The sequence below is a fragment of the Squalius cephalus genome (genome assembly GCF_949319135.1).
Source record: "Squalius cephalus genome assembly, chromosome: 1".
Lineage (NCBI taxonomy): Eukaryota > Metazoa > Chordata > Actinopteri > Cypriniformes > Leuciscidae > Squalius > Squalius cephalus.
This window is the reverse complement of record NC_137122.1, coordinates 33,668,163-33,688,439: the sequence shown is the minus strand read 5'-3', so window position 1 is coordinate 33,688,439 and position 20,277 is coordinate 33,668,163. Positions and strand designations below refer to the sequence as shown.

Below are 20,277 nucleotides of genomic sequence, written 5' to 3'. Positions count from 1 at the left end.
CAGCTTTCCCAAATGAAATGTCCAGGATTGAGCCTGCTTAATTTGTCAAAATTGCAACAACTATGAATTTGCTTGATCATATGGAGTAATTATTGTTTATTTGCATATTGCACAATAAATGAGAAGGAAACTAATCAAAATGAAAGGACAGCGGTTTAATAATGTAAGGCCCTTAATCTCCATATTGCTATTTTTAAGGAAATATGTTTGGGAGGGGACTGAGTATACTCACAGGACGGCAATCAAATGCAGTGCGCTATTCTTCATGTCAGAATGTGCAGGGTAGTGCAGTCTTAATGAGTAGTCTGCAAATATCTCCACATATGGGATTACCAGCTGTCTCTTCACTGGAATAGAGACTTATGACAGCAGCCCTTTTGTACCCGTATCCCCTGGCGGTTTCCCTTTAAAAATGTTCAATGCTCAGGATAAATAGATTTTCTGCTCATGGTGCATTCTGAATGTATGAGTATGCACGAGCGTGTTGGCCTATGTGTATATAAGGGCTTTTGGGATGCTTGTGCTGGGGCCATTTGGTTCATGAAAGTTTCATAAAGCCCCTGTGCCGAAGAACATGTGGGGTTATTAATCACTTTGTCACTCTGTCGCAGGGAACTAAAGCCTTTCTAGTCTTTACATAAGCACTCCTAGCCCCTCAAATTGTTCTCTCTTCTGTTTCTTCAGCAGAAATTCCTCCTGGCTACCCATACCAATCGATAACAGCACCGTTTGGCAGCCATTACCCCTACCTCCTCCAGCCAGCCGCTGCCGCAGATGCTGACGGCCTGGCACCAGATGTGCCATTGCCGGCTGAGACATCCGAGCACTTGGCGACCACCGCAGATGTCAAACCCCAGCACTTGTGTTCTCCAGTGGTCGTGGAGTCACTTCAGGCATCCAGAGAGAAAGAGTCCATGGATGAGGGTAGCACTGTGTTAAAAAAAGAGCCAAACCTGGAAGACAACAAAGACGTCCTGAGCCAGGACAGCCTGAGGCTTGCACCCATCACCACCCAAGACCCTAGAACCCCCACAGAGGCTGAGGCCCACCCTAGAGCCACAGCCACACCATTGCCAGAGGATGAACCAGACCAGGGAGATGGGGAGGCTGTCAAAATGGAAGCTGCCACCTCAAGCCATCCAGGGCTGTATGAGACATATACTGAAAGAACGACCAGAGCAGAAACTGCAGAGGACTCAATTGGTCTGGTAGACCAAGTTTACAAATCTTCATCAAGTTACACTGACACACACCTTGTAGCTTGTGACATCCAGCCAGCAAAACCACCCTCTGATCTCTCTGATAGTTTGAACCTAGTAGACCTTAGAGATCCTGTCCCTGACGCTCCACACCTGGAATCCAAACTTGACAATCTTTTCCTGCCTAACAGCAGCCCTCCTCACCTTCAGCCCTCTTCCGTACCGGTGGCCATCCTCCCTGAAGACCCCATGGCAGGCATGTTCGCCCTGGTCACGGCCAGCGAGCTTCCGCAGGCCGGAGCAGTGTCCATCCTGGCAGATGCGTGTACCTCTAGGTCTGAGCTCTGCAAGGGCGTCAGTCCCCTAGAGTCCACTGCTCTGGAAGGCATGGCCCTGCTTAGCCAGATGGCAGAGCTGGAGATGCAGAGGCAACCCAGAGATGACACACAGGGTGAGTCTCATTTCAGAGAGAGGAACGGTAATCTGAAGGATGTGGGACCTGATGTAGCATGCTCTAACAGTTCAAATGGAAGTGATGATTAGGGAGGAAGGTTTGCTCACTGTAGTGTGCTGTAAAGTAAAATGTGCTGAAACAAGCTCAGGAATTGTTTCAGATCTAGTGAGTATGTTCAGAATTTGCTGGAGTGATGAACAGTGTGCCAGTGCTGGTTGTTCATCTATGAATCTTTTAGAGTAAATACGTTTGTTTAAAGTATAAATAAATGCATCTATCTGGTATTTTGGATGTATCTGTACGTCAAATGCGTTATCGCACTGACACAAGAAACACCTATATACTGATGTATTGGAAAATGCGGGGCTGTCCCATGCTCCCCTAGAGGTAATTAATGTTGGTATCGATCGTGTGTTTGTGTGTGCAGCTGTAATACTCTGTGGACTGGAGAGTCTGCTGGAAGCTGGCAGGCAGGTTCTTCTGGAGGCCATCGAGTGTCAGCCTCAGATTATCATCCGCCTCCCCCGAGAGCTCAACCCTAATAAGAAATACAGCTGGAGACAGAAGAAAGATGAACCTGTATGCTTGCCTATTTATGACTTCTTTTCTTCTCCCTCTTAAACCAGTGCTCAAGAAGTTAAGATTTCTGTTATCAGAATGGTAATTCTAGGATGTTTGTAGTTTTAAATACAAGGAGTGCAAGCTTTTAGCTAATAATACTTAAGATTTCCAGCCTCTTTACACTCAGTTGCATGTGCACTTGATTTCAGCCAGATGTCCATAGCCAGTGTTAACAGCTGCTGAGAGATCTATAGAAGTTAAACCACAGATGCTAATCTTGCTCTGGCTCTTAGATGTTCTCCAAATCCTCTTTGGAGGGAATGGACACTGTAGAAGTGGACTACCGTGTGAGACTCGCTGAGCTGCAGCAGCGCTACAAAGACAAGCAACGAGATCTTGTCAAGCTGCAGAGACGGAGAGACAAAGAGTGAGTCTCTCAATTAGCATTAAATCCCTTAACATCACTTTATTAAGACCAGTAATGCCAATCTACCTCACTTAATCCTACTAACAATCAAACAATTTATGATCCCTGTGTGATTCACAGAGAGAAACGTCAGCAGCAGCAACAACAACAACAGATCCAGCAGCAGGAGAGGAACAGAAGTTTAGCCCGCAGGGGCCCGGGGCGTCCCCGAAAGAGGAAACATGCCCTGTGTGCATTGTCTCCACCTCTCAGCAAGCTGGATTCGAAGTGTGCAAAGTGAGTGTGTAGCTCAGGCACCGATAAGGCCCAGCTGTGCTCACCACAGCCTGCCCTGCAGCTGAACGCTCTGTTGTTTTGCAGGTTGGGCAGAAGCGTGCTGTACTCAGAGGACTCTGAGAGTGGGGAGGTGCTGAGGAAGCGCTTTCGGGCATCTAACAGAGATGAGGAGGAGGAGGAAGATAGCAGTGCGTTGAGATTGAAGAAGAAAAAAAAGAGCTGGGGCGAGCAGGAGGCATCTTCAAGCTACTCTCACGAGGTCTGTCTCTATTATACTGGAGTTGAACAAAAGCCCCTAAATATCTGAAAATTTGAGTTTTTGTTAAACAAACATGTTCCAGTTGGAGCCATGGTGCAATGGTAAGTGCACATGCTCCAAACATGTTGAACCCACATCACTCGTATGTGCAGCACAGCTCAAGTCTTGCTTGCAGCGTGTCTGATCCCATTCCTGCTCTTTCTTTCAGTTCCCTGTCCTATTTGTTTAATAATATACATTCAATGCTTTTATCTCTTTGAACAGGCACCTAAAATGGTCGTAAAGAAGAGCCGAGTGAGCGAGCAGGAGCAGTTGGCATCCAAACTCGACAAGGCCTTGTCTCTCACTAAACTCAGTAAACTCAGCAAGTCTTCTTGTAAGTTCATAGAGGGTTCCTCAGGGAAGTCCAGGGCTAGCTCTGGAAGCAGAGTCCCCATGCTCACCGATTTAGACATGAGAGTCAAGATGGGAAAATCCAGCCTGTCAAAAGATCTCAGCACCTTTCACAAGTCTTCCAAAGGAGGTAAAAGCAAAATGGCTGCCAAAACGAAGCCTTCAGATCCATGCCTTAAGGGAAAAGGCCAGCGGAAAGCACCTTATTCTCCAATGAGGTCAGAAATCAGCAGCTTTTCTAACAGTAAGTCACGCTTTTTGTAAAAACAAAAAATTGTTGTTGTGACAGTTTTTATCACAGTATAGGAATTTTTGTTGTGTAAATTTTTTTGTGTCTTGGTATCAATATGTCTAATCAATGTTTTAATGTTTTGAATGAAGTCTATCATGCTTGACTCATGCATTTATTTGATCAAAAATATGATACAAATATTTAATATTTTACTAATTTAAAACTTTAATTTATTCCTGTAATAGTAAAGCTGAATTTGATCACATGACCCTTCAGAAATCAGTCTAATATGCTGATTTGCTGCTAAAGAAACAATTTCTTATTATTATTATTGGTGTTAAAAACAGTTGCGTTGCTTAACATTTTTGTGGAAAAGGTCATACAATTATTATTTTTCAGGATTCTCTGATGAATAGAAAGTTCAAAAGAACAGCATTTATTTGAAATGGAATTTTTTTTGTAACGTATGTCGTTTATTGTCACTTTTTTGCTTTTTATTGTTCTGTTTAATTAAAGGGTTAGTTCACATCAGAGTTCTATAAAAAAATATCCTGGCTCTTCAAAGCTTTATAATGGGAGTAAAAAGTAACTTTAAAGCTCTTTAATGTGTCCTTGCAGAATAAGTATTAATAAAAAAAATAAAAATAATCTTACTGACCCCAAACTTTGGATTTATATTGCAGTGTAGTGCATCATGGATTTAAGTATAATTGTTTTAAATCAGTTTTTAGTTCATCATGCTTTTGGTCCTCCATCCTGAGTGAAGTGTTTTGTGATTTGTGCCAGACACGGATTCAGAAGAGGAAGATTCCCTGAAGGATGGCTGGCCTCCCAGCTCCTTGTTGGGGAGAACAGTGTCACGTCCACAGCTCGCCGGCCTGTGCAGCACTCCAACCAAGAAAAAGCGCTCATCGTCCAAGAGAGCCTCTTCATCTTTGTCTTCATCACTCAAGTCCAAGCAGGCGGCCAAAGAGAGGAAACATAAGCACTTTGCTTTATTGCTACAGGAGGCAGGAGTCAGCTCCTCTGAGGACTCATTTGACCAAGGTTAATAAAGCATACCTCACTATGCACAAAATCGAGATGGCAGCTGCTCGGTTTTAGCTTTTTTATTTTTGGTCTGTCTTGTATTTTTAACCATGACTGTCGGTCATGGTGAAATTTTTCATTGCATCAGAATTTGCTACCTCACATCCTGTATATAATTTAATCGGCTCTTGTTAGAGTCCCTTTTAATGGTTACTTTTATAGGAATGTCTTGCCATTGTGCATTAAAATGTGTGTGGCTGTGTGGAAAGTGTTCTTTATTGTATTGCAGTTTGGTACCCAAGCTTTATTAAACATGCTGATTTCATTTTTACTGAAAGTAAAGAAACGCAGTGTTCTCTGTCTCTTTCGCTACATCTCCTGCTGTAGAGTGTTAGATTGCAACGCTCCACACTCCTGATTTCCTCTGTTGTTCAAATATCCCTTTCATTAGTGAAGAGCTGTCACAAGGAGATCTCTGCATAAATTCAGCTCTCCTGAGCAGTGCTGATGAGATTCGTTAGGCCAAATGACTTTGAGAAGCATAACTAACTTGTTAGGTTCTCCCAAGAGATCAGATTTTTAACAGATGAGAAAATGCTTAATTGATATTAGACAGATGTTGGATAATGTTTATCTGCATTTACAATATTGTATACATTATCGTTCTGATTGGTGCCATAAACCAAAGTGAAACTAATGGCAGTAGAGCGTACTACCATTATAACAAAGTTTAAGTCAATAAATCAACATGCACACAACCAGAATTTGAAAGCATAAATCTTGAACCGTTCCAGCAATGTTTTTTTCACTATGATGAGTGAACAGGCAATGCATTGTGGGATATTTGAAAAATAGGGAGATCCCTGATTTACTAAAAAAAAAAAAAAAAAAAAATGAATAACCTAGCTTCTCCAGACTGCTCGCTCTCTCCCTGCAGCTGCTTGGCCACCCCTCCACCTCTGACCCCTTCTCCTACCCATGATGCTTTTGAATGTCTATCGGTCTGTCCATTTGCTTGTCCTGCCGCAACAAAATAAGAAGCAAAGGGCTTGGCTGGGAGTAGGGCAGCCAGCTGTTCAGCGTGAGGTCACTATCCATGTCACCTGAGCCTTGAGCATTGTTCTGTAAGTAGGCCACCATCCTCTTTTGCTGTGACTTCTCCATAATTTTTACTAATTTGTGCTTACACTGTTACAGAACCAAAAAGCAAACAAAAAAGACTGGATAACAGATTTAGGTGTTGAAAATGCCTTTTTAACATGCTCACCTCCTGTTACATGACCTCAAGCCATGGTTATGTTTGTATTTGGTAGGAAAAGTGTTTTTATTTTTATTTTTTTATAAAGTTCAGGATGATCTTCTCCCTCCTCATTTTCCTTCTTGGCCATATTAATATTGTTTTGTTCGTATTAATAATTTAAGGTCTTCTACAGCTGCTGTTTGTTTATATATTTGCCATTGTTGTACAATACATAACTGAGTAATATTTCTCGTTGATGTTGAAACCAGTTATAATTAAGATTTTGTTAGTCTCTATATATAAGATTTGGGTAACACTTTACAATAAGGTTCATTAGTTAACGTTAGTTAATAAAAATCCAGCTGTTCATGTTAGTTCACAGTGCATTAACTAATGTTAACAAATACAACCTTTGATTTTAATAACGTATTAGTAAATGTTGAAATTAATATTAACTAAGATTAATAAATGCTGTAGAAGAGCAGTTCATTAGTTCATGTTAACTAATGTAATTAACTAATGTTAACTAATGAACCTTATTGTAAAGTGTAACCAAGATGTACTTATTAATTTGATTTATTTTTTCTTAATGAAGACAGTCTATACATTTTTTTTTATTATTATTTACTGCTAAGGAAGTTTGAGGATTGAATTGAAAGAGAAGAACATAACCATGGCTGAAGTGGTTGATGGTCTGAGTTGCGTCCAGGCCAGACTGAGTCTCAGGAGCCATGGAGGACTGTCCTCACAGAGCCTGCTTTGTTGTTCTTCAGCTTCTTCCTGTACACATCCTTTGCTTGCTGTCAGTCCGTGTAATACATGCTTCAGGTCTTAACGCTGTAGCATCTATAAAGTTATGTTCACAACATAACCAATCGAAGTCCTTGTCTGCTACAGTCCTTGTCTTTAACAAACTCACCTCTGGCTTTGGCTACTCACAACTGCACTCAAACATCCTGTGTGTCTGTTTCCATCACCAAACTTTTTCCTCACCCTCCAGAGAATGGGAGAAAATGGGGTGTTGCTTAAAGTGGGTACCTACTGTCTTATAGTTAGTCCTTGAGAGGTTTATTTTTTATTTTTTTATCAGTTTAGACAAGCTCCGAGCTGAAGAGACTTTTAATAATTGATGACTTTCTTAGTCAGGGATTCTGCCAGCAACCTTAACTTTCTGCAGCGCTTGTGGCTTATTCTATTCCCTTTTTTCCTTCAGTGATTCAGCTCATTCAGCACATTGGGCAAGGCCACTTTACTGGCTTCTCTTATTTGGTTTGGGCTTTTGCATTCCCTGCCCCTCTCAATTTGGAGCGAGCCAGCAGCCATGCTGATTTTAAATCCTGCCCTAAAGCTCTGAAGGTTTGAAAGCTACGCTTGCAAGATCCTGCCTACCCAGCTTAGTATTTGCTGCCCGCATGAAACCAGGCTTTGTCCCCCACCAGTAATCTTATGTAGCAGTGGGTGGGCTGCAGTATTTGAGCAAGAACACATTAATCTAGAGAAAGTCTGCTTCTGCGGTGCTAGATTACAGTGGATACGTAAAAGTGAGAAAACACTACAGCTGGCAGAATGATTGATAAGGGCTAGTCAATTAGAATTCATCGCTATGCAGATTGAATTCAATGGGTTTATTGTTCTACAGAGATAACTAGTTGGGGAAAATGGTATTTAGATGTTGGATATTTTATATTTAATTGCATGGGATTGAGGTTTTAATTTTAACAGGATATGGTTGAAAGTAGTAGTTCACCCAAAAATGAAATGATGTAATCATTTACTCACCCTCATGTCGTTCCAAACCTGTATGACTTTTTCTTCTGTAGAACACAAATTATATTTTGAAGAATGATTTGACGTTTTGTCTATGCATTGAAATTCACTGGGGTCTTAACATCTATTGGACCCCGTTGACTTTCATTGAAGAACGTAAGGCAGAAGTCAGTCAGTCATGCAGGTTTGGAATGACATGAGGGTGAGTAGATGACATAATTTTCCTTTTTGGGTGAACTATCACTAATTCTGGGCTCTTCCAACTCCAGTCCTGGAGGGCCAGTGTCCTGCAGACTTAAGAAACAATCCCAATTTAACCCTCCTGTCTGTACACTCTTTAAAATAAAGGCTCTTTATTGGCATCTGTGGTTCCATGTAGAAACCTTAACATCCATGCAACCTCCACTGCACAAAAGTTTCTGTATATTATTCAAATGTTCTTCACACTAAGAAAAAAAATGGTTCTTTTAAAAACTGTTCACTGGAAGGTCCTTTGGTGATCCCAAAAGTGTTCCTCTGTGGCATCACTACGAAAATACCTTTATTTTAAGAGTGTCATTTAGCTGTCAAGTAGTTCTGAATGCCTTTATTAGTTTGTTTGGGTATGTTTGTTTGGGGTTGAAGCTTAACTCAGTAGAACACTGGTCCTCCAAGACTGGAGTTGAAGAGCCCTGCTTTAAGTAATGGTCATGTCACAGGATTTATTTTCATTCATTTCTGAACCTTATATATTTTGTCAAACATCCTAAATGACTTGTCTTCCCATTGTTAACAGAGTATTTCACCGAGCGGGATGATTATGAGGATGATGATGACGAGGATGAAGATGGGTATGATTATGAGCTTGATGAAAGCGACGGCCTGTGTTCGTCATCTGTAGAAGAGAGTGGGCTGGGTCTTCTGGCCCGCTTTGCCGCCAGCGCTATCCCGAGCCCCATTGTCACCAATCCACTCTCCATCGTCCAACTGGAGGCTAAACAGAAGGCCAAGAAAAAAGAGGAACGGCAGAGTCTACTGGGTAAGGAAGTGCTCTTCCAGAATGGATTGCATCTTTTTCTACACTCTTAGACTCCTCTGTTATCTCTCTGTGACATCAGCTGCTTTTCCAAGTCTGCTGGGACTTAAATTCCCTGGTGACAAGGTGATGCATTGTTATTGGCTGTCTTTTGTTGAGCTGTGTCGTGCATGTGCATGGGCGAGTGAGGGAATTGAAAGGTGCTGGCAGATGAAAACACATTGTGCTTGGAGCATTCACTCAGTAGGGGTGTTATTCAATATAGACACCCATCAGTTGAGCCCCACCTTGAGAATGGAGTGTCATTATCCCCTAGCCGCATTTGTGTTTGTGTGTTTGCTGCGCCGCTTGCACTCACTGAGAATGTGATGCTGACAGGCCTTGTTTTGATGAGGTTGGGCTCTGATCCTGAGCGGGTACCCAGCAGAGCACACGACAGGCTTGCCAGCGGAGACCAACAGCCCCCTTCATTAACTATTCCAAGGCCCTGCAACAATGTTCAGACTTAATTCTGCTCCCACATCTGGCCCTGTTTATTTCTTACATGTGCACATTACATTGTCGTTCTTTGTTGGCAAAGGAGTTGACCACATGTAGATGGTTTAAATTATAGCAGATGGCCTAGTATTTACATTACTGTTGTGTTTTTCATAAAAGACAGATTGCGTTTGTGCAAGTGCATTTCGTTTGCATGTCTTATTAATAACTGAAGGTTGTATCTTCTGGATTGTAGGTACAGAGTTCGAGTTTACAGATTCGGAGAGCGATGTTAAAATGAGAAAGAAGTTTCCGTCACTGTTGCACGGCAAGCGGTCGGCTCCTGAGCTCCCTCTCTTGCCGCCCGCGAGCGTCAGGCGTGACGACTCCAGCCCCAGCAAGCGTGGACGCAAACCGAAGAAACCCAAGTCTCCGCGGGAGTTCAGTTTCGACCTTACCGCCGACGGAAGCGAAGATGAACAGTGGACACGGCGGAGGAGTGAACGCATCTTCCTCCATGATGCTGCCCAAGCCACCCCCATCTCCCCGTCTGGCAAAACTCCTCTTCCACTCACTCCCAAACCTGCCCGTGGCCCCAAAGCGTCTCCGCAAAGCCCCAAAGAGCTGACCAAAGCCAAGGAGGTGAAAGACCCCAACAAGGTAAGCCCTTGTTTTATTGATGTAGATTGAGTCCTCTGTGCCAGCCCCAATGAAACAGTGAGGGCGCTTGATACCAGCTGGTGTCCTGCTACATTTGTCGGACAAGAAAGCCTCCCGCTGTGAGTGTCATGTTGTTGGACACAAAAGGATGGCTGCCGCTTGCCAGGCTACAATTACCAGCCATCACCGTTCCTCACTCCGAATCCTCTATTGTTTTTTTTTTTTATAGTGTTCAATACATGACTGCCTATTAATGTTTACTTGTCTATCCAATGTTGTTGAATGGCTGTAATGTCTGGGAGGACTGAGCCCGATTGTGTCATGCATTTGTATGAGGCTTTTCACTCTTGTCCATGCTGATGGTTTGGCTTTGTATCTGGTGTGAATGTTTCAGAAGAAGAGGATTAAGGAGACCCCCTTGTGTCTGCCCCCACCCCAGCTCTCCAGCACACCCTCGGAAAGTGCCGGAGCTCTGCCTGTCAGCCCAGGCCGCAAGAGCAAGGTGAAGGCCAAATCCAGAGAGGTAACTATTGCCTAACTCAGCTGACATTGCAGTGCTAATTAGTGATGAATTGGCCAATATTTTACAATATTCTGGCTGATGAACAAAAATGATATTTACACCTTGAGCAAATTCCAAGATCTATCAACATCCATCAACTGGGATAGTAATTTTTTTAAATTATTTATTAAATATCATTAATAAAAAGCAAGTGTTCAATTAATTTGATCTAAGATCATAAAATTATATTTTGTTGCAAGTATAGTATTAGCAATCTTGTGCTAAATTGATTTAAAAAATATATATACATATATTAACCCTCAAGTTTGGGGTCAGTAAGATTTTTTTTTTGGTGAAAAATTACTTTTATTCAGCAAGGATCCATTAAATGGATCAAAAGTGACTGTAAAGGCATTAATGTTATAATTTATTTAAAATAGAAATATTTTGATAGATGCTTTAAAATTTTCCATTCAAAGAATCCTGGAAAATTGTTATTGGTTTCCACAAAATGATAATATGATGATAAAATGATAATACTAATCAAATGTTTCTTGAGCAGCAAATCAGCATATAAGATTGATTTCTGAAGGATCATGTGACACTGAAGACTGGAGTAATGATGCTGAAAATTCAGCTTCAGGAAATGCAACATCACAGCAATAGAATACAAGACAAAAGAATTCAATATATTATTCAAATATAATTAAAATAGAAAAAGTATTTTAAATTGTACAAATATTTCACAATATTATTGTTTTCCTGTATTTTTGATCAAATTAAAGTGCCTTGGTGCACATTAGAGACTTTCCAACAACATCAAAAAAAATTCTGACCAACCCCAAACTTTTATATATTAAATTTACTTACATTTTTAGCATGCTACATAATAAATATTTGAAACAGACCTAGTGTTGAGCAGCCATTTTGTGCTACACTGTGACTCTAAGGAGAAACACCGAAAGGGATTAGAATAATTTTACCTGGCAGGCTCAAGGCCTGTTGGGAGAAGCCTTGCATTTAAATGAGCTGCCCCTTCCTGCTCCCCTGTCCCATTCTGTATGGGCCTGCTCTCAGTACCCACCATGACCAAAGGGAGGGAGGTGAGGGGGAGAGAGAAAAGGGGAGAGCGCAATAGAGCAGCAAGCCTAATTAGACTGCACACTCAGCGGGAAAGAAGTGAAATTAACCAAACGACATCTCGCTCCATCCATTTCTCCGCCCCTTCTGCACAATTTATTTTTTCTTCTCAAGATAAATCTCTACTGCATTTTAAAACTCTCCACCACTGCTGTTTTGTCATTGTATGTATAAATCATATGTTATAATGCACAGTGCAGAAGCTCGGGAACTCCTCTGGGTATTTGCCCCATTCAAAATCAAGAAATCCTACTTCTCGCGAGCCGAGCTTGTCAGTCATCTAAATAGGTTTTACTGAATCAATTCTCTAGGAAGCACATGGGTCTCATCTTTAGAACTGAACCAACTATGGCTCAGTGTTCAATATTTCATATTGTCACTGGAATTGGGGCAAAATGTGCTTGAATTCCCCCAGCAGGCTCGAGGGAAGGGCGGTGCTGTCAGTAAACTGATGGAAAGTATGGCTGCTGATGAGGACTTTGAGCCCAACCAGGACAGCAGCTTCTCAGAGGACGAGAATCCCCCTGTGAGCGCTCAGCCCGAAAGACCCTGCACCCCCGGTGAGACTCTTTTCTCATTCCCTCTTGTCATCAAGGCCGCGGAGCTCTTTTCCTTCATTACCTCCCCATTTATAATTGCTGTTTAATGACTAAACCAGACTTCATTTTCTTGTCCATGCATGCAATTAAAAGTGAATGTCTTTTGAATGACGTGAGGGAGAGATCATTTCACAGCATATCTTATCTTAATCCAGCATTAAAAATCAGAAAATTGATTTGGCCTGATTGCATTCATACGTTAATGGGACGAGCTGAGAGGTATTGCACGCATTAGCTCCGTTTCAAAACCTTGTTGAGCTGCTTGCTACCTACATTGACAGCATCGTAACCGTCATGAAACCTCATAAATGACAGATTTTGAAGGTTCTACGCAGAACAGCACACATGTGGCTCATTTCCACCGAGCGTTATGGTACGGTACAGTACGGTATGCAATTATTTCCGTTTCCACTGTCAAAAGTTGTGAATTGTACCAAAATGCTGAACCATACCGTACCACTTTTTCGGTACCCTTCCATTTGGGTACCTAGCACAGTGGTACGGTACCTAAAGGGTGGAGCTAGACTCACTGCAAATGTTGATTGGCTGACAGAGTATCGTCACTTGCGCGTGCTACAAGAGGAATGACAACATAAGAAGCGCCATTTTTTTTTTTATATACAGTTTAAATATAATTCTACTGTTATTGTGTCACGAAATGTAATTTTAAGAGTTTTTCATGTGACAATGTAGTTGTTTAAAGCTCAAATCGGTGGAAAATTTGATCCAGGTTGTGAGATCCATTCCAGGTGATCACCGGACGCTCGGCGCTCATGTACCCCGCCTGGAACAGCCTTTCCTCAGCTAGTCGTTCTGACGTATGCCGCTGACTCTGCCGTCTCTGTAGTGGTTAAACATGAGATATAATTCGTCTTGTGTAGACCTCACAGGCGATCTTTGGTCTCGTGAATCTATAATTTGTTCCCTGGCCAATCGTTTTGCCTGAGGGCTAAGTGAAGTTTGGTAACTTTATATATTTAGGCTATTTAACTTTACCGTTGTAAGGTTAGACTAGAGCGCTGACTTCGTATGTTTGACTGAATTGTTTGCTTTATTTCTTATTGTATACATTTTTGTGCCTTTTACTTACTTTTATAATGGATAATATTGACTGTGTTGAGTTTTGTCATTTTTAATTTTATTACAGTGAAGATGATCATTGTAATGTTGTTTACTGCAACATTTGTTGTTTAGTACAAATGCACATATTGCCTGGACCATATTAATATGTTTAATATTTTTTAAATTTAAATGAAAAGAGGCAAGGTTGAGTTTTATATTTTGTTTTGTTATAAATAGGCTAACATTATGCATTCAGTGAATATAATCAGTACGCGTTGCCTGAACCACATTTGTGTGGCTATAATGTTTAAGATTTCTTTAAATGAAAACGAAAAGAGGCAGTGTGGTGTTTTATAACATAGTTTGTTTTATTGTTGCCTAAAATGTACATACCGGTGTAAAATGTAGAGATAACCGGAGTAGCAGAGTTTACGTTTTCAGGAAAGCGCTGTTCCATTTGCAGAATTACTTGTGTCCTCAGGAGTCCTTCTCCTGAGTCGGACTTGGCAAGTCCGAACTTTGTGTAGTTGGTATTGAGAAGTGCCTAATGTCGGCGCTTGTCATATTGTGACAAACAGCCACATGCCAAGAAGCAAGAACAAGATCTGCTGTATGTCATACATTGTAGTTTACTATGTCGCTTTCTTCTTCACACGAAAATTACATCGATCGCTGCTTTCAGGTATAGGCTACACCACGCCTATTAAGTATTAAGCAAGCCGGATCAGGATTTACCGCCCCGTGCTGTACCGTACCGTACCGCTCAGTGGAAACGAGCCAATAGACTAGGGGGAAAAAATGGATAGGGCATCTCTGCTTCCTTCCACTGTAGAGATGTTGCCAAAATATCCCAGTAACGGTCGTTGGCGATTATGTAGTTGAAACCTGAGTCTTCAAGGTTCAGCCCACACTCCCTCTCCCCCAGACTCAATGCAAGCACAGCTGTCAATCATGACGTTGGACCCCTTTTTTATAGCATCAAACTACTAACTAAAACCATACTTTTTTGGAAAAACATACATCTGCATGATAAGAACTACCTAAAATTACAGAAGCGATCTTTGGACAGTGTAATCGGAATTTTTTTGTTTGGCTTGCATCCCATTCGATTACATGGAGAGCGGGGTTTATGACCTATACTGCAGCCGTGTATTCTGGTATTGCCGCCTTCGAGATTTCCTTTTTTACAAGTACATTTATAACTGACATTCATTTCATTCACCATATTGGGATTTTTTTCACTGATATGGTTGGATTAACTTCTCCACGATTAACACATGAAGTTGTCTTGAATTTGGCTATAATTGGATATCTTGGAAAGCAGCATAATTAAGCTAACCTGTGGGAACCGTTTTCACATTAAAATGCTGAATCCATAAGCAGCTCCCTGTCTTTTGAAACACAGCTATTTTCTCTAACATTTGCAGCTTTAAGGTGGCGATGAGAATTCTCATGTCATTTAGGAGCACAAGTTTCGACATGTCTCTTTCTAACACTGCTTATCTCCCTCTGTTCTGTTTTTCACCAAGCCCCTCGGAACTGTGTCATCAACAAAGATGAACTGCAGGATGGATTACGGGTCCTCATCCCAATGGATGACAAACTCCTGTATGCTGGCCACGTCAGCACGGTTCACTCTCCTGACATGTAAGAGACCGCCAGCCGGAACTGTTTTCATTCTCTTTATACCCTCTGCTGTGTCTTCAGTAGGGCTGGGTATTGACACAAATTTCACGATTGGATTTTGATTCACAAGCTTTCGATTCGATATTTATTATTTTGGATCTATATCAGGTTACAGTGCATGGCAAATTGTCTCAAGGGAAAAAAAATCTCAACTAATGCTGTAAACTATACATGGGAGTCAGTTGGTACTACATTTCTATAATATTAAAGGTTCAAATTAACTGATTTGTATATAAACACTTAATACACTCAAGGAAGTCTTTATAATAATAAAGTTATAATCCTAACTTTACAATTACATAATTATATTTCTACTCCAATTCATGTTTGAAATATAAATATTAAATGGTGGCTGTCAACTTGACGGATTTATTCAAACATGCATTAAATATTGAAGAGCAATTAAAAGTTATTATGAATATATAAAGAATCAAAAAATTATAATGAATATGTAATATACTGCATATATTTAGCAAAATGCTCCTCTTGAATAATTTTTTTCTAGCTGTCTAACGAATAATGGTCACTGAATATGGTTTTTCTGATGCAAATGTGACGTTACGTGACAGTTTACAAGCTGTTTTATTGACGTCTTTCCGTGGTTGAAACACTGATTGATACATGATACATACCTTCAGATGTTCATTCATGTTTATTTGTTGCTGTAACTGGTATTAAGTTTGCGTGCGCTCTGCGTTGCCGGTTCTTTTAAACTGAGGCGCTACAGCGATCTGTCACCACATTATACAGCGCCAACACTGTTTATATTTTGAAAATGGACAGAATTTTAAATATGAGACTTTGTTTCATATCAAAAGTAACAAAGCTTATTCCGATTTATTGGATGGGAGGAGCACTACAATGTTCTGGTCTTTCATCAACTAACAACAGGATAGACTAATCGATATTTCGGATTTAAGAATCGGTATTGGTTCATAAAAAATTGGTTCGGTATTGGTTCATTATAAGAATCGAATAAAATCGAGAAATCAATCTATTTTTTTTTACCCAACACTAGTCTTCCATATTGTTTGCCCAATTATGAATCACTATAGGATGCAATAGCTTGGTTTCTGTAAAAATAATCAAATGTATAAATTGCAGCCAAGACTCCTATTTACCTGAGTGGGGAATTACTGAAATTTAAATAATGTATTTGAAATGAGCAATAAAATTGGACAAACTGTGTCCATTTAATGTTGTTTCTTGTGCTCAAATCATTTAAAAAGCGTGCATTTCATATTGGTAAGGCCAATGCTCATGTGCAGTCATAAGCGAACATTTTAGGACATTGACTATTTCTATGAAAACTGGTGGCTGCAGTGATGTAGGAATTTTACCAATTGGCGATTGGCTTTTATTTGGAAAGCCGGATTTTTTCTGCCTTATTGCGTGTTGTGATTTCTCCCGTTTATATTAACGAGTGAACCACCTTGGTATATGAATGAGGGTACTCTTCTGTAGACCCAATAAGTTAGTGTGAGGTGTTCATTTATAAAAATAAAATAAAAACTTTGACAAATTCATTGCAACATTCTCAATTTTGAACTCACAGTAAAGGTATCTAGGTAAAATGATCTAGATTCCTAGCTGCCTAAATCTGATTTGATGCATTAAAGATCAAAAGTATTTGTTTTTTATTGTATGAAAATACATTACAAAGACAAAAATCCTGTGTTCATTTAATTGCATCATTCTCAGTGCTTTATGGGAGGAGAGTTGTCTAGTTTTGCTCCGAATCAAATGTAATGTTTTGATTAATCTCAGAGCTGGTTGGTTTAGTTCAAGGCTTAGAACCAAGGTCGCTAAAAAAGTTGGCTGTCTTTCCTACGCTCTATTTAACTGTAACTCCCTGGCCATTTACAGATTATTTTTTACCGAACTGTTTACTTGAGCCACTTAGTGTTACAGCGAGTGAAATATTGCCAAGTTTTTTCCCATTGTAAGGTCCATTTCAGAGTTCTCCATGGAAAAATTTGGAAGTGAAACATTTTGTTTTCGGTCAGGAAACAGAAGGGGTGTGAAGTGTCTTGAGGGAGGCGATGACAGAAATGGGCAGTTTTGTTTGGACTTTGTATGCTTTCTGTAGTCTCCCATGGCCTATTATCCACTTGGATGAACAAGTTTTAGTCTATTGAAGGGCGAGAGAGTTCCTCTCAAAGTCATCCCTATAAAGGATAATCTAATTTAGTGAAAAATGTCAAACTGGTGCAGCATCTGTTAGGGGGATCTTTAATGAGAGGGGCTCTGTTGCATTTCTGCCCTCTGTGAAATGTTGTCCTCCATTTTAGTTTCATTAGAGCGGCGGCCCACGGTTGCTCAATGACTGTGTTTAGCATTCAGCACAGAATCGCATCTTCCTCTTATCAGTCCGAGAGCGAGGAGCAGCCATCCTTCAAACTCCCATCACAGTCCTTCTCCCAAATTCCGGCGGCCTGAGAGCCAGAGGTCAGTCAGCATGCTCAAAATCTCGATGCTAGTTCCGGTTTAATACTAAACGTGTATTCCTAAATTAAGCGAGCAGAAAGGTGGTGCTTTATCTGTTAATTTGCAGCACATTTGCGTGGCATAATGAGATACGTTTGTCATATTTTGGCAGTGGAATATCTCTCCCTCAGTTGCTCGCTCTGCATCTGCCTCTTGTACTAAAAATAGTCCGTTCCAGCCAAGGAAAGGAAGGTGCCTTTGTGCAGGACTGTGTTACCGCAGCTCTTCAAAGCGGGTAGTTCAGTGTGACGGTGAGAACTGGTTGCGAGAGGATTTAATATGACGAGAGCAGGCGTTAGTGCGGAGGGCTTGACTGCAACCGAGATCGCTTGTTGTCCACCCTGCCCTCTAGAAATGTAATTCTGTGATGGCTTGTGCTACAACACCACCTTTAACGCATCCAGAGATTGAAAATCCGTGCTTGGGCACTCAAATGTTTACATGCCGCCAGCGACACCGCTGCCTCGCCTGTCTTCATTAATTGAGTCCGTTGTGGAGAGCCTGGGCTTCTGCAGACATGAACATACTTGTTGTCCATGAGAGCAGGCTGGTTAATTGTGCAGTCAATAACTCACACAGCCGGTGTCGAATTGGAATGAAATCTAGGGTAAGGGAAAGTGTCTGTTCTCAGCCTGAGCCTCGGCTTTCATGAAGCTTGTGTGTTCTGCTCAGAAAAGTCCTTTGGCAAAGCCATTGTCACACTTTCCGACGTGAAGACCATGCTAATGGCACTGGCCCATTATTTATGGGTAATGGAAAACTAATTGAAGCTTTCACTCCATCCTTCGCTGGCTCGCCATTTTTTTTCTTTTTTCTGTTGTGCCTTTAATTATGCTTTAGAGATGTGGTTCTATGTAAAGAAGGTGAAATGTTGGGGGGGGGGTTTTCGCAACTAAACTTCCTTCTGTCTTACTGCTCCAATAAAGATTTCTGAATGCCATCATGTCGTCTAAAAGCGAAATATAATATTGGAGAATTGCATTTTGTGCCTCTACACAACTACACTGCAAAAAAAAAAAAAAATCTAAAAATCCTTTACTTGAGATGTTAAATAACTTAAGATATTAAATATTGCTTTCTGGAAAATAAAATCTAAATTGAGTTTGTGCTCAACAAGAAAAATATCTGTCACTGTGTTGAGAAAAATACACTTAATTTAAAAAGAAAACAGCTTTTTTGTTCTTTACCCCTTATAATATTGTATCTTTTTTTTAAGCATAAACTCTCTTCAGTAAACAAGACTTAAGTCATTTTGCATCTCAAGTAAATGTATCTTGATTTAAGAGTGTTTATATATTTGTACTGGAAAACAAGACCGAAATACTGAAGGAATTTTTTTATTTTTTTTTTCGTGGTCTACTCCTTTCTTTTGAGTGGTTTTCCCAATGACATGTAAACAGTCATTTTTAAACCTCCTCCAGCATTTAAACAGAACAGCATAAAAGGAAGCATTTATTTATATGAAGTGATGTTTTGCAGTGTGTGTGTGAATCATCAAGGGCAGTTTCAAGATATTCAACAGCAAAATAAACCCACGCGGCTACTTCCAAAATAAATCAATAGATGTGAAAAATTTATCTGAGCTGAAATTATTTTTATTATGTGAGAAGAAAGAGACTGTGGAGTAATAAAAGACAGCTATTTAGAAAATTAGTTGCTTTTTTTTGTGTGTGTGTGTTTTTTTTTTGTCATTATACCAAAATATGCAGAATGCAGAGTGACCAGTCGAAATCAAGTATTTCCCAAAAGGACATTTTTATTACAATGCAATAAAATTACTCATACTGACCTTTACTACCAAATACCTTCCCTTCTTCTTAACAGACAAAAACAAATTTTAGGGTGACCCTTCCCATGTCCCAAGCCCACATCAGGCGAGCAATCCACAAACATGACAGATATTTAACCCTGCTCGGGCGGTCAATCTTTCTCCCCCCTGAGGCAGCTGGTGTGAATTTATCCCAGGCTTTGCAGACAGAACCAATCAGGTTTGGCCAGCAGAGTCCTCCCCCTCAGGCCAGATCCAGGAGGAAGTGATCTGGGGGAGGCTGTCCCACATCACCTCCCAGGTTCATGTCACAGTAATAAGGCTGCCACTCGGTGATGGACACCTCTGAAGCCTGGCTCTGGGTCCATGCTTGAACTGCAGGCACCCTCATGAATCCAAATGAAAAAAGGCCAAACATCCAACTGTTTTTTTTTGTTGTTGTTGTTTTTAGCACAGAAGCCCCGTCTTGGACGTCACACATGTTTGCACCCATGCTGATTTATAAGGCCCATGTACTCGCATCCAATAATAGAATGACCTGCACTTTAAAGAGCCGCTCATTGTTGTTTCTCTCTTTCTCCTACAACCAATAAAACTCTGATTAGCTTCCTTTTTTTTTTTTTTTTTTAAGAAACAAACTTTGTTGTATTAATTTCATGTTATTACTGTGAAGCTGCTTTGATACAATCTTTATTGTAAAAAGCGCTATATAAATAAACGTGACTTGACTTTTAACAGTATTGATACGTTTGCATGTTGGTTCACTTGGTTCTCTTGAGCTGGAAGAGGGCGTTGCAAATTTTTCAAAGGTGAAACCTGCCAATTTCCATAAATAATATTCCAGATCTGGAAGAGAGAAACCTATGTTTGGATTGTGCTCCGCCTACACACTGGCTTAGCCTGGTCTGCCTCTTTTTATTCCTTTTTTCCATTTGCATCAGAGACCATTTTGGATCTCACATGTGATGTCAAGAAACAGTTTGACTTATCTTGCATATCCCCAGGGCTCTGACTTCTTGACAGTAAAGACAATAAAAACACTGC

The 20,277-nt window shown here is 40.6% G+C and overlaps 1 protein-coding gene across 6 annotated transcripts in view; it reads left to right on the top strand.

The window, feature by feature from the left end:
- The window catches only part of tnrc18 (trinucleotide repeat containing 18), a 65,367-nt gene that overhangs the window by 33,996 nt on the left and 11,094 nt on the right, over window positions 1–20,277 (top strand). The window contains exons 11-22 of one of the 6 annotated variants that reach the window (XM_079872037.1): window positions 688–1,650; window positions 2,081–2,232; window positions 2,508–2,641; window positions 2,762–2,917; window positions 3,002–3,176; window positions 3,441–3,813; window positions 4,588–4,848; window positions 8,613–8,855; window positions 9,586–9,989; window positions 10,384–10,512; window positions 12,050–12,191; window positions 14,822–14,939. In XM_079872037.1, coding sequence (XP_079728163.1) covers window positions 688–1,650; window positions 2,081–2,232; window positions 2,508–2,641; window positions 2,762–2,917; window positions 3,002–3,176; window positions 3,441–3,813; window positions 4,588–4,848; window positions 8,613–8,855; window positions 9,586–9,989; window positions 10,384–10,512; window positions 12,050–12,191; window positions 14,822–14,939 — 3,250 coding nt within the window. Of the gene's footprint in view, window positions 1–684; window positions 1,651–2,080; window positions 2,233–2,507; window positions 2,642–2,761; window positions 2,918–3,001; window positions 3,177–3,440; window positions 3,814–4,587; window positions 4,849–8,612; window positions 8,856–9,585; window positions 9,990–10,383; window positions 10,513–12,046; window positions 12,192–14,821; window positions 14,940–20,277 lie in introns of all 6 variants that reach the window. The other 5 variants (XM_079872033.1, XM_079872036.1, XM_079872034.1 and 2 more) reach the window with 5 other exon arrangements.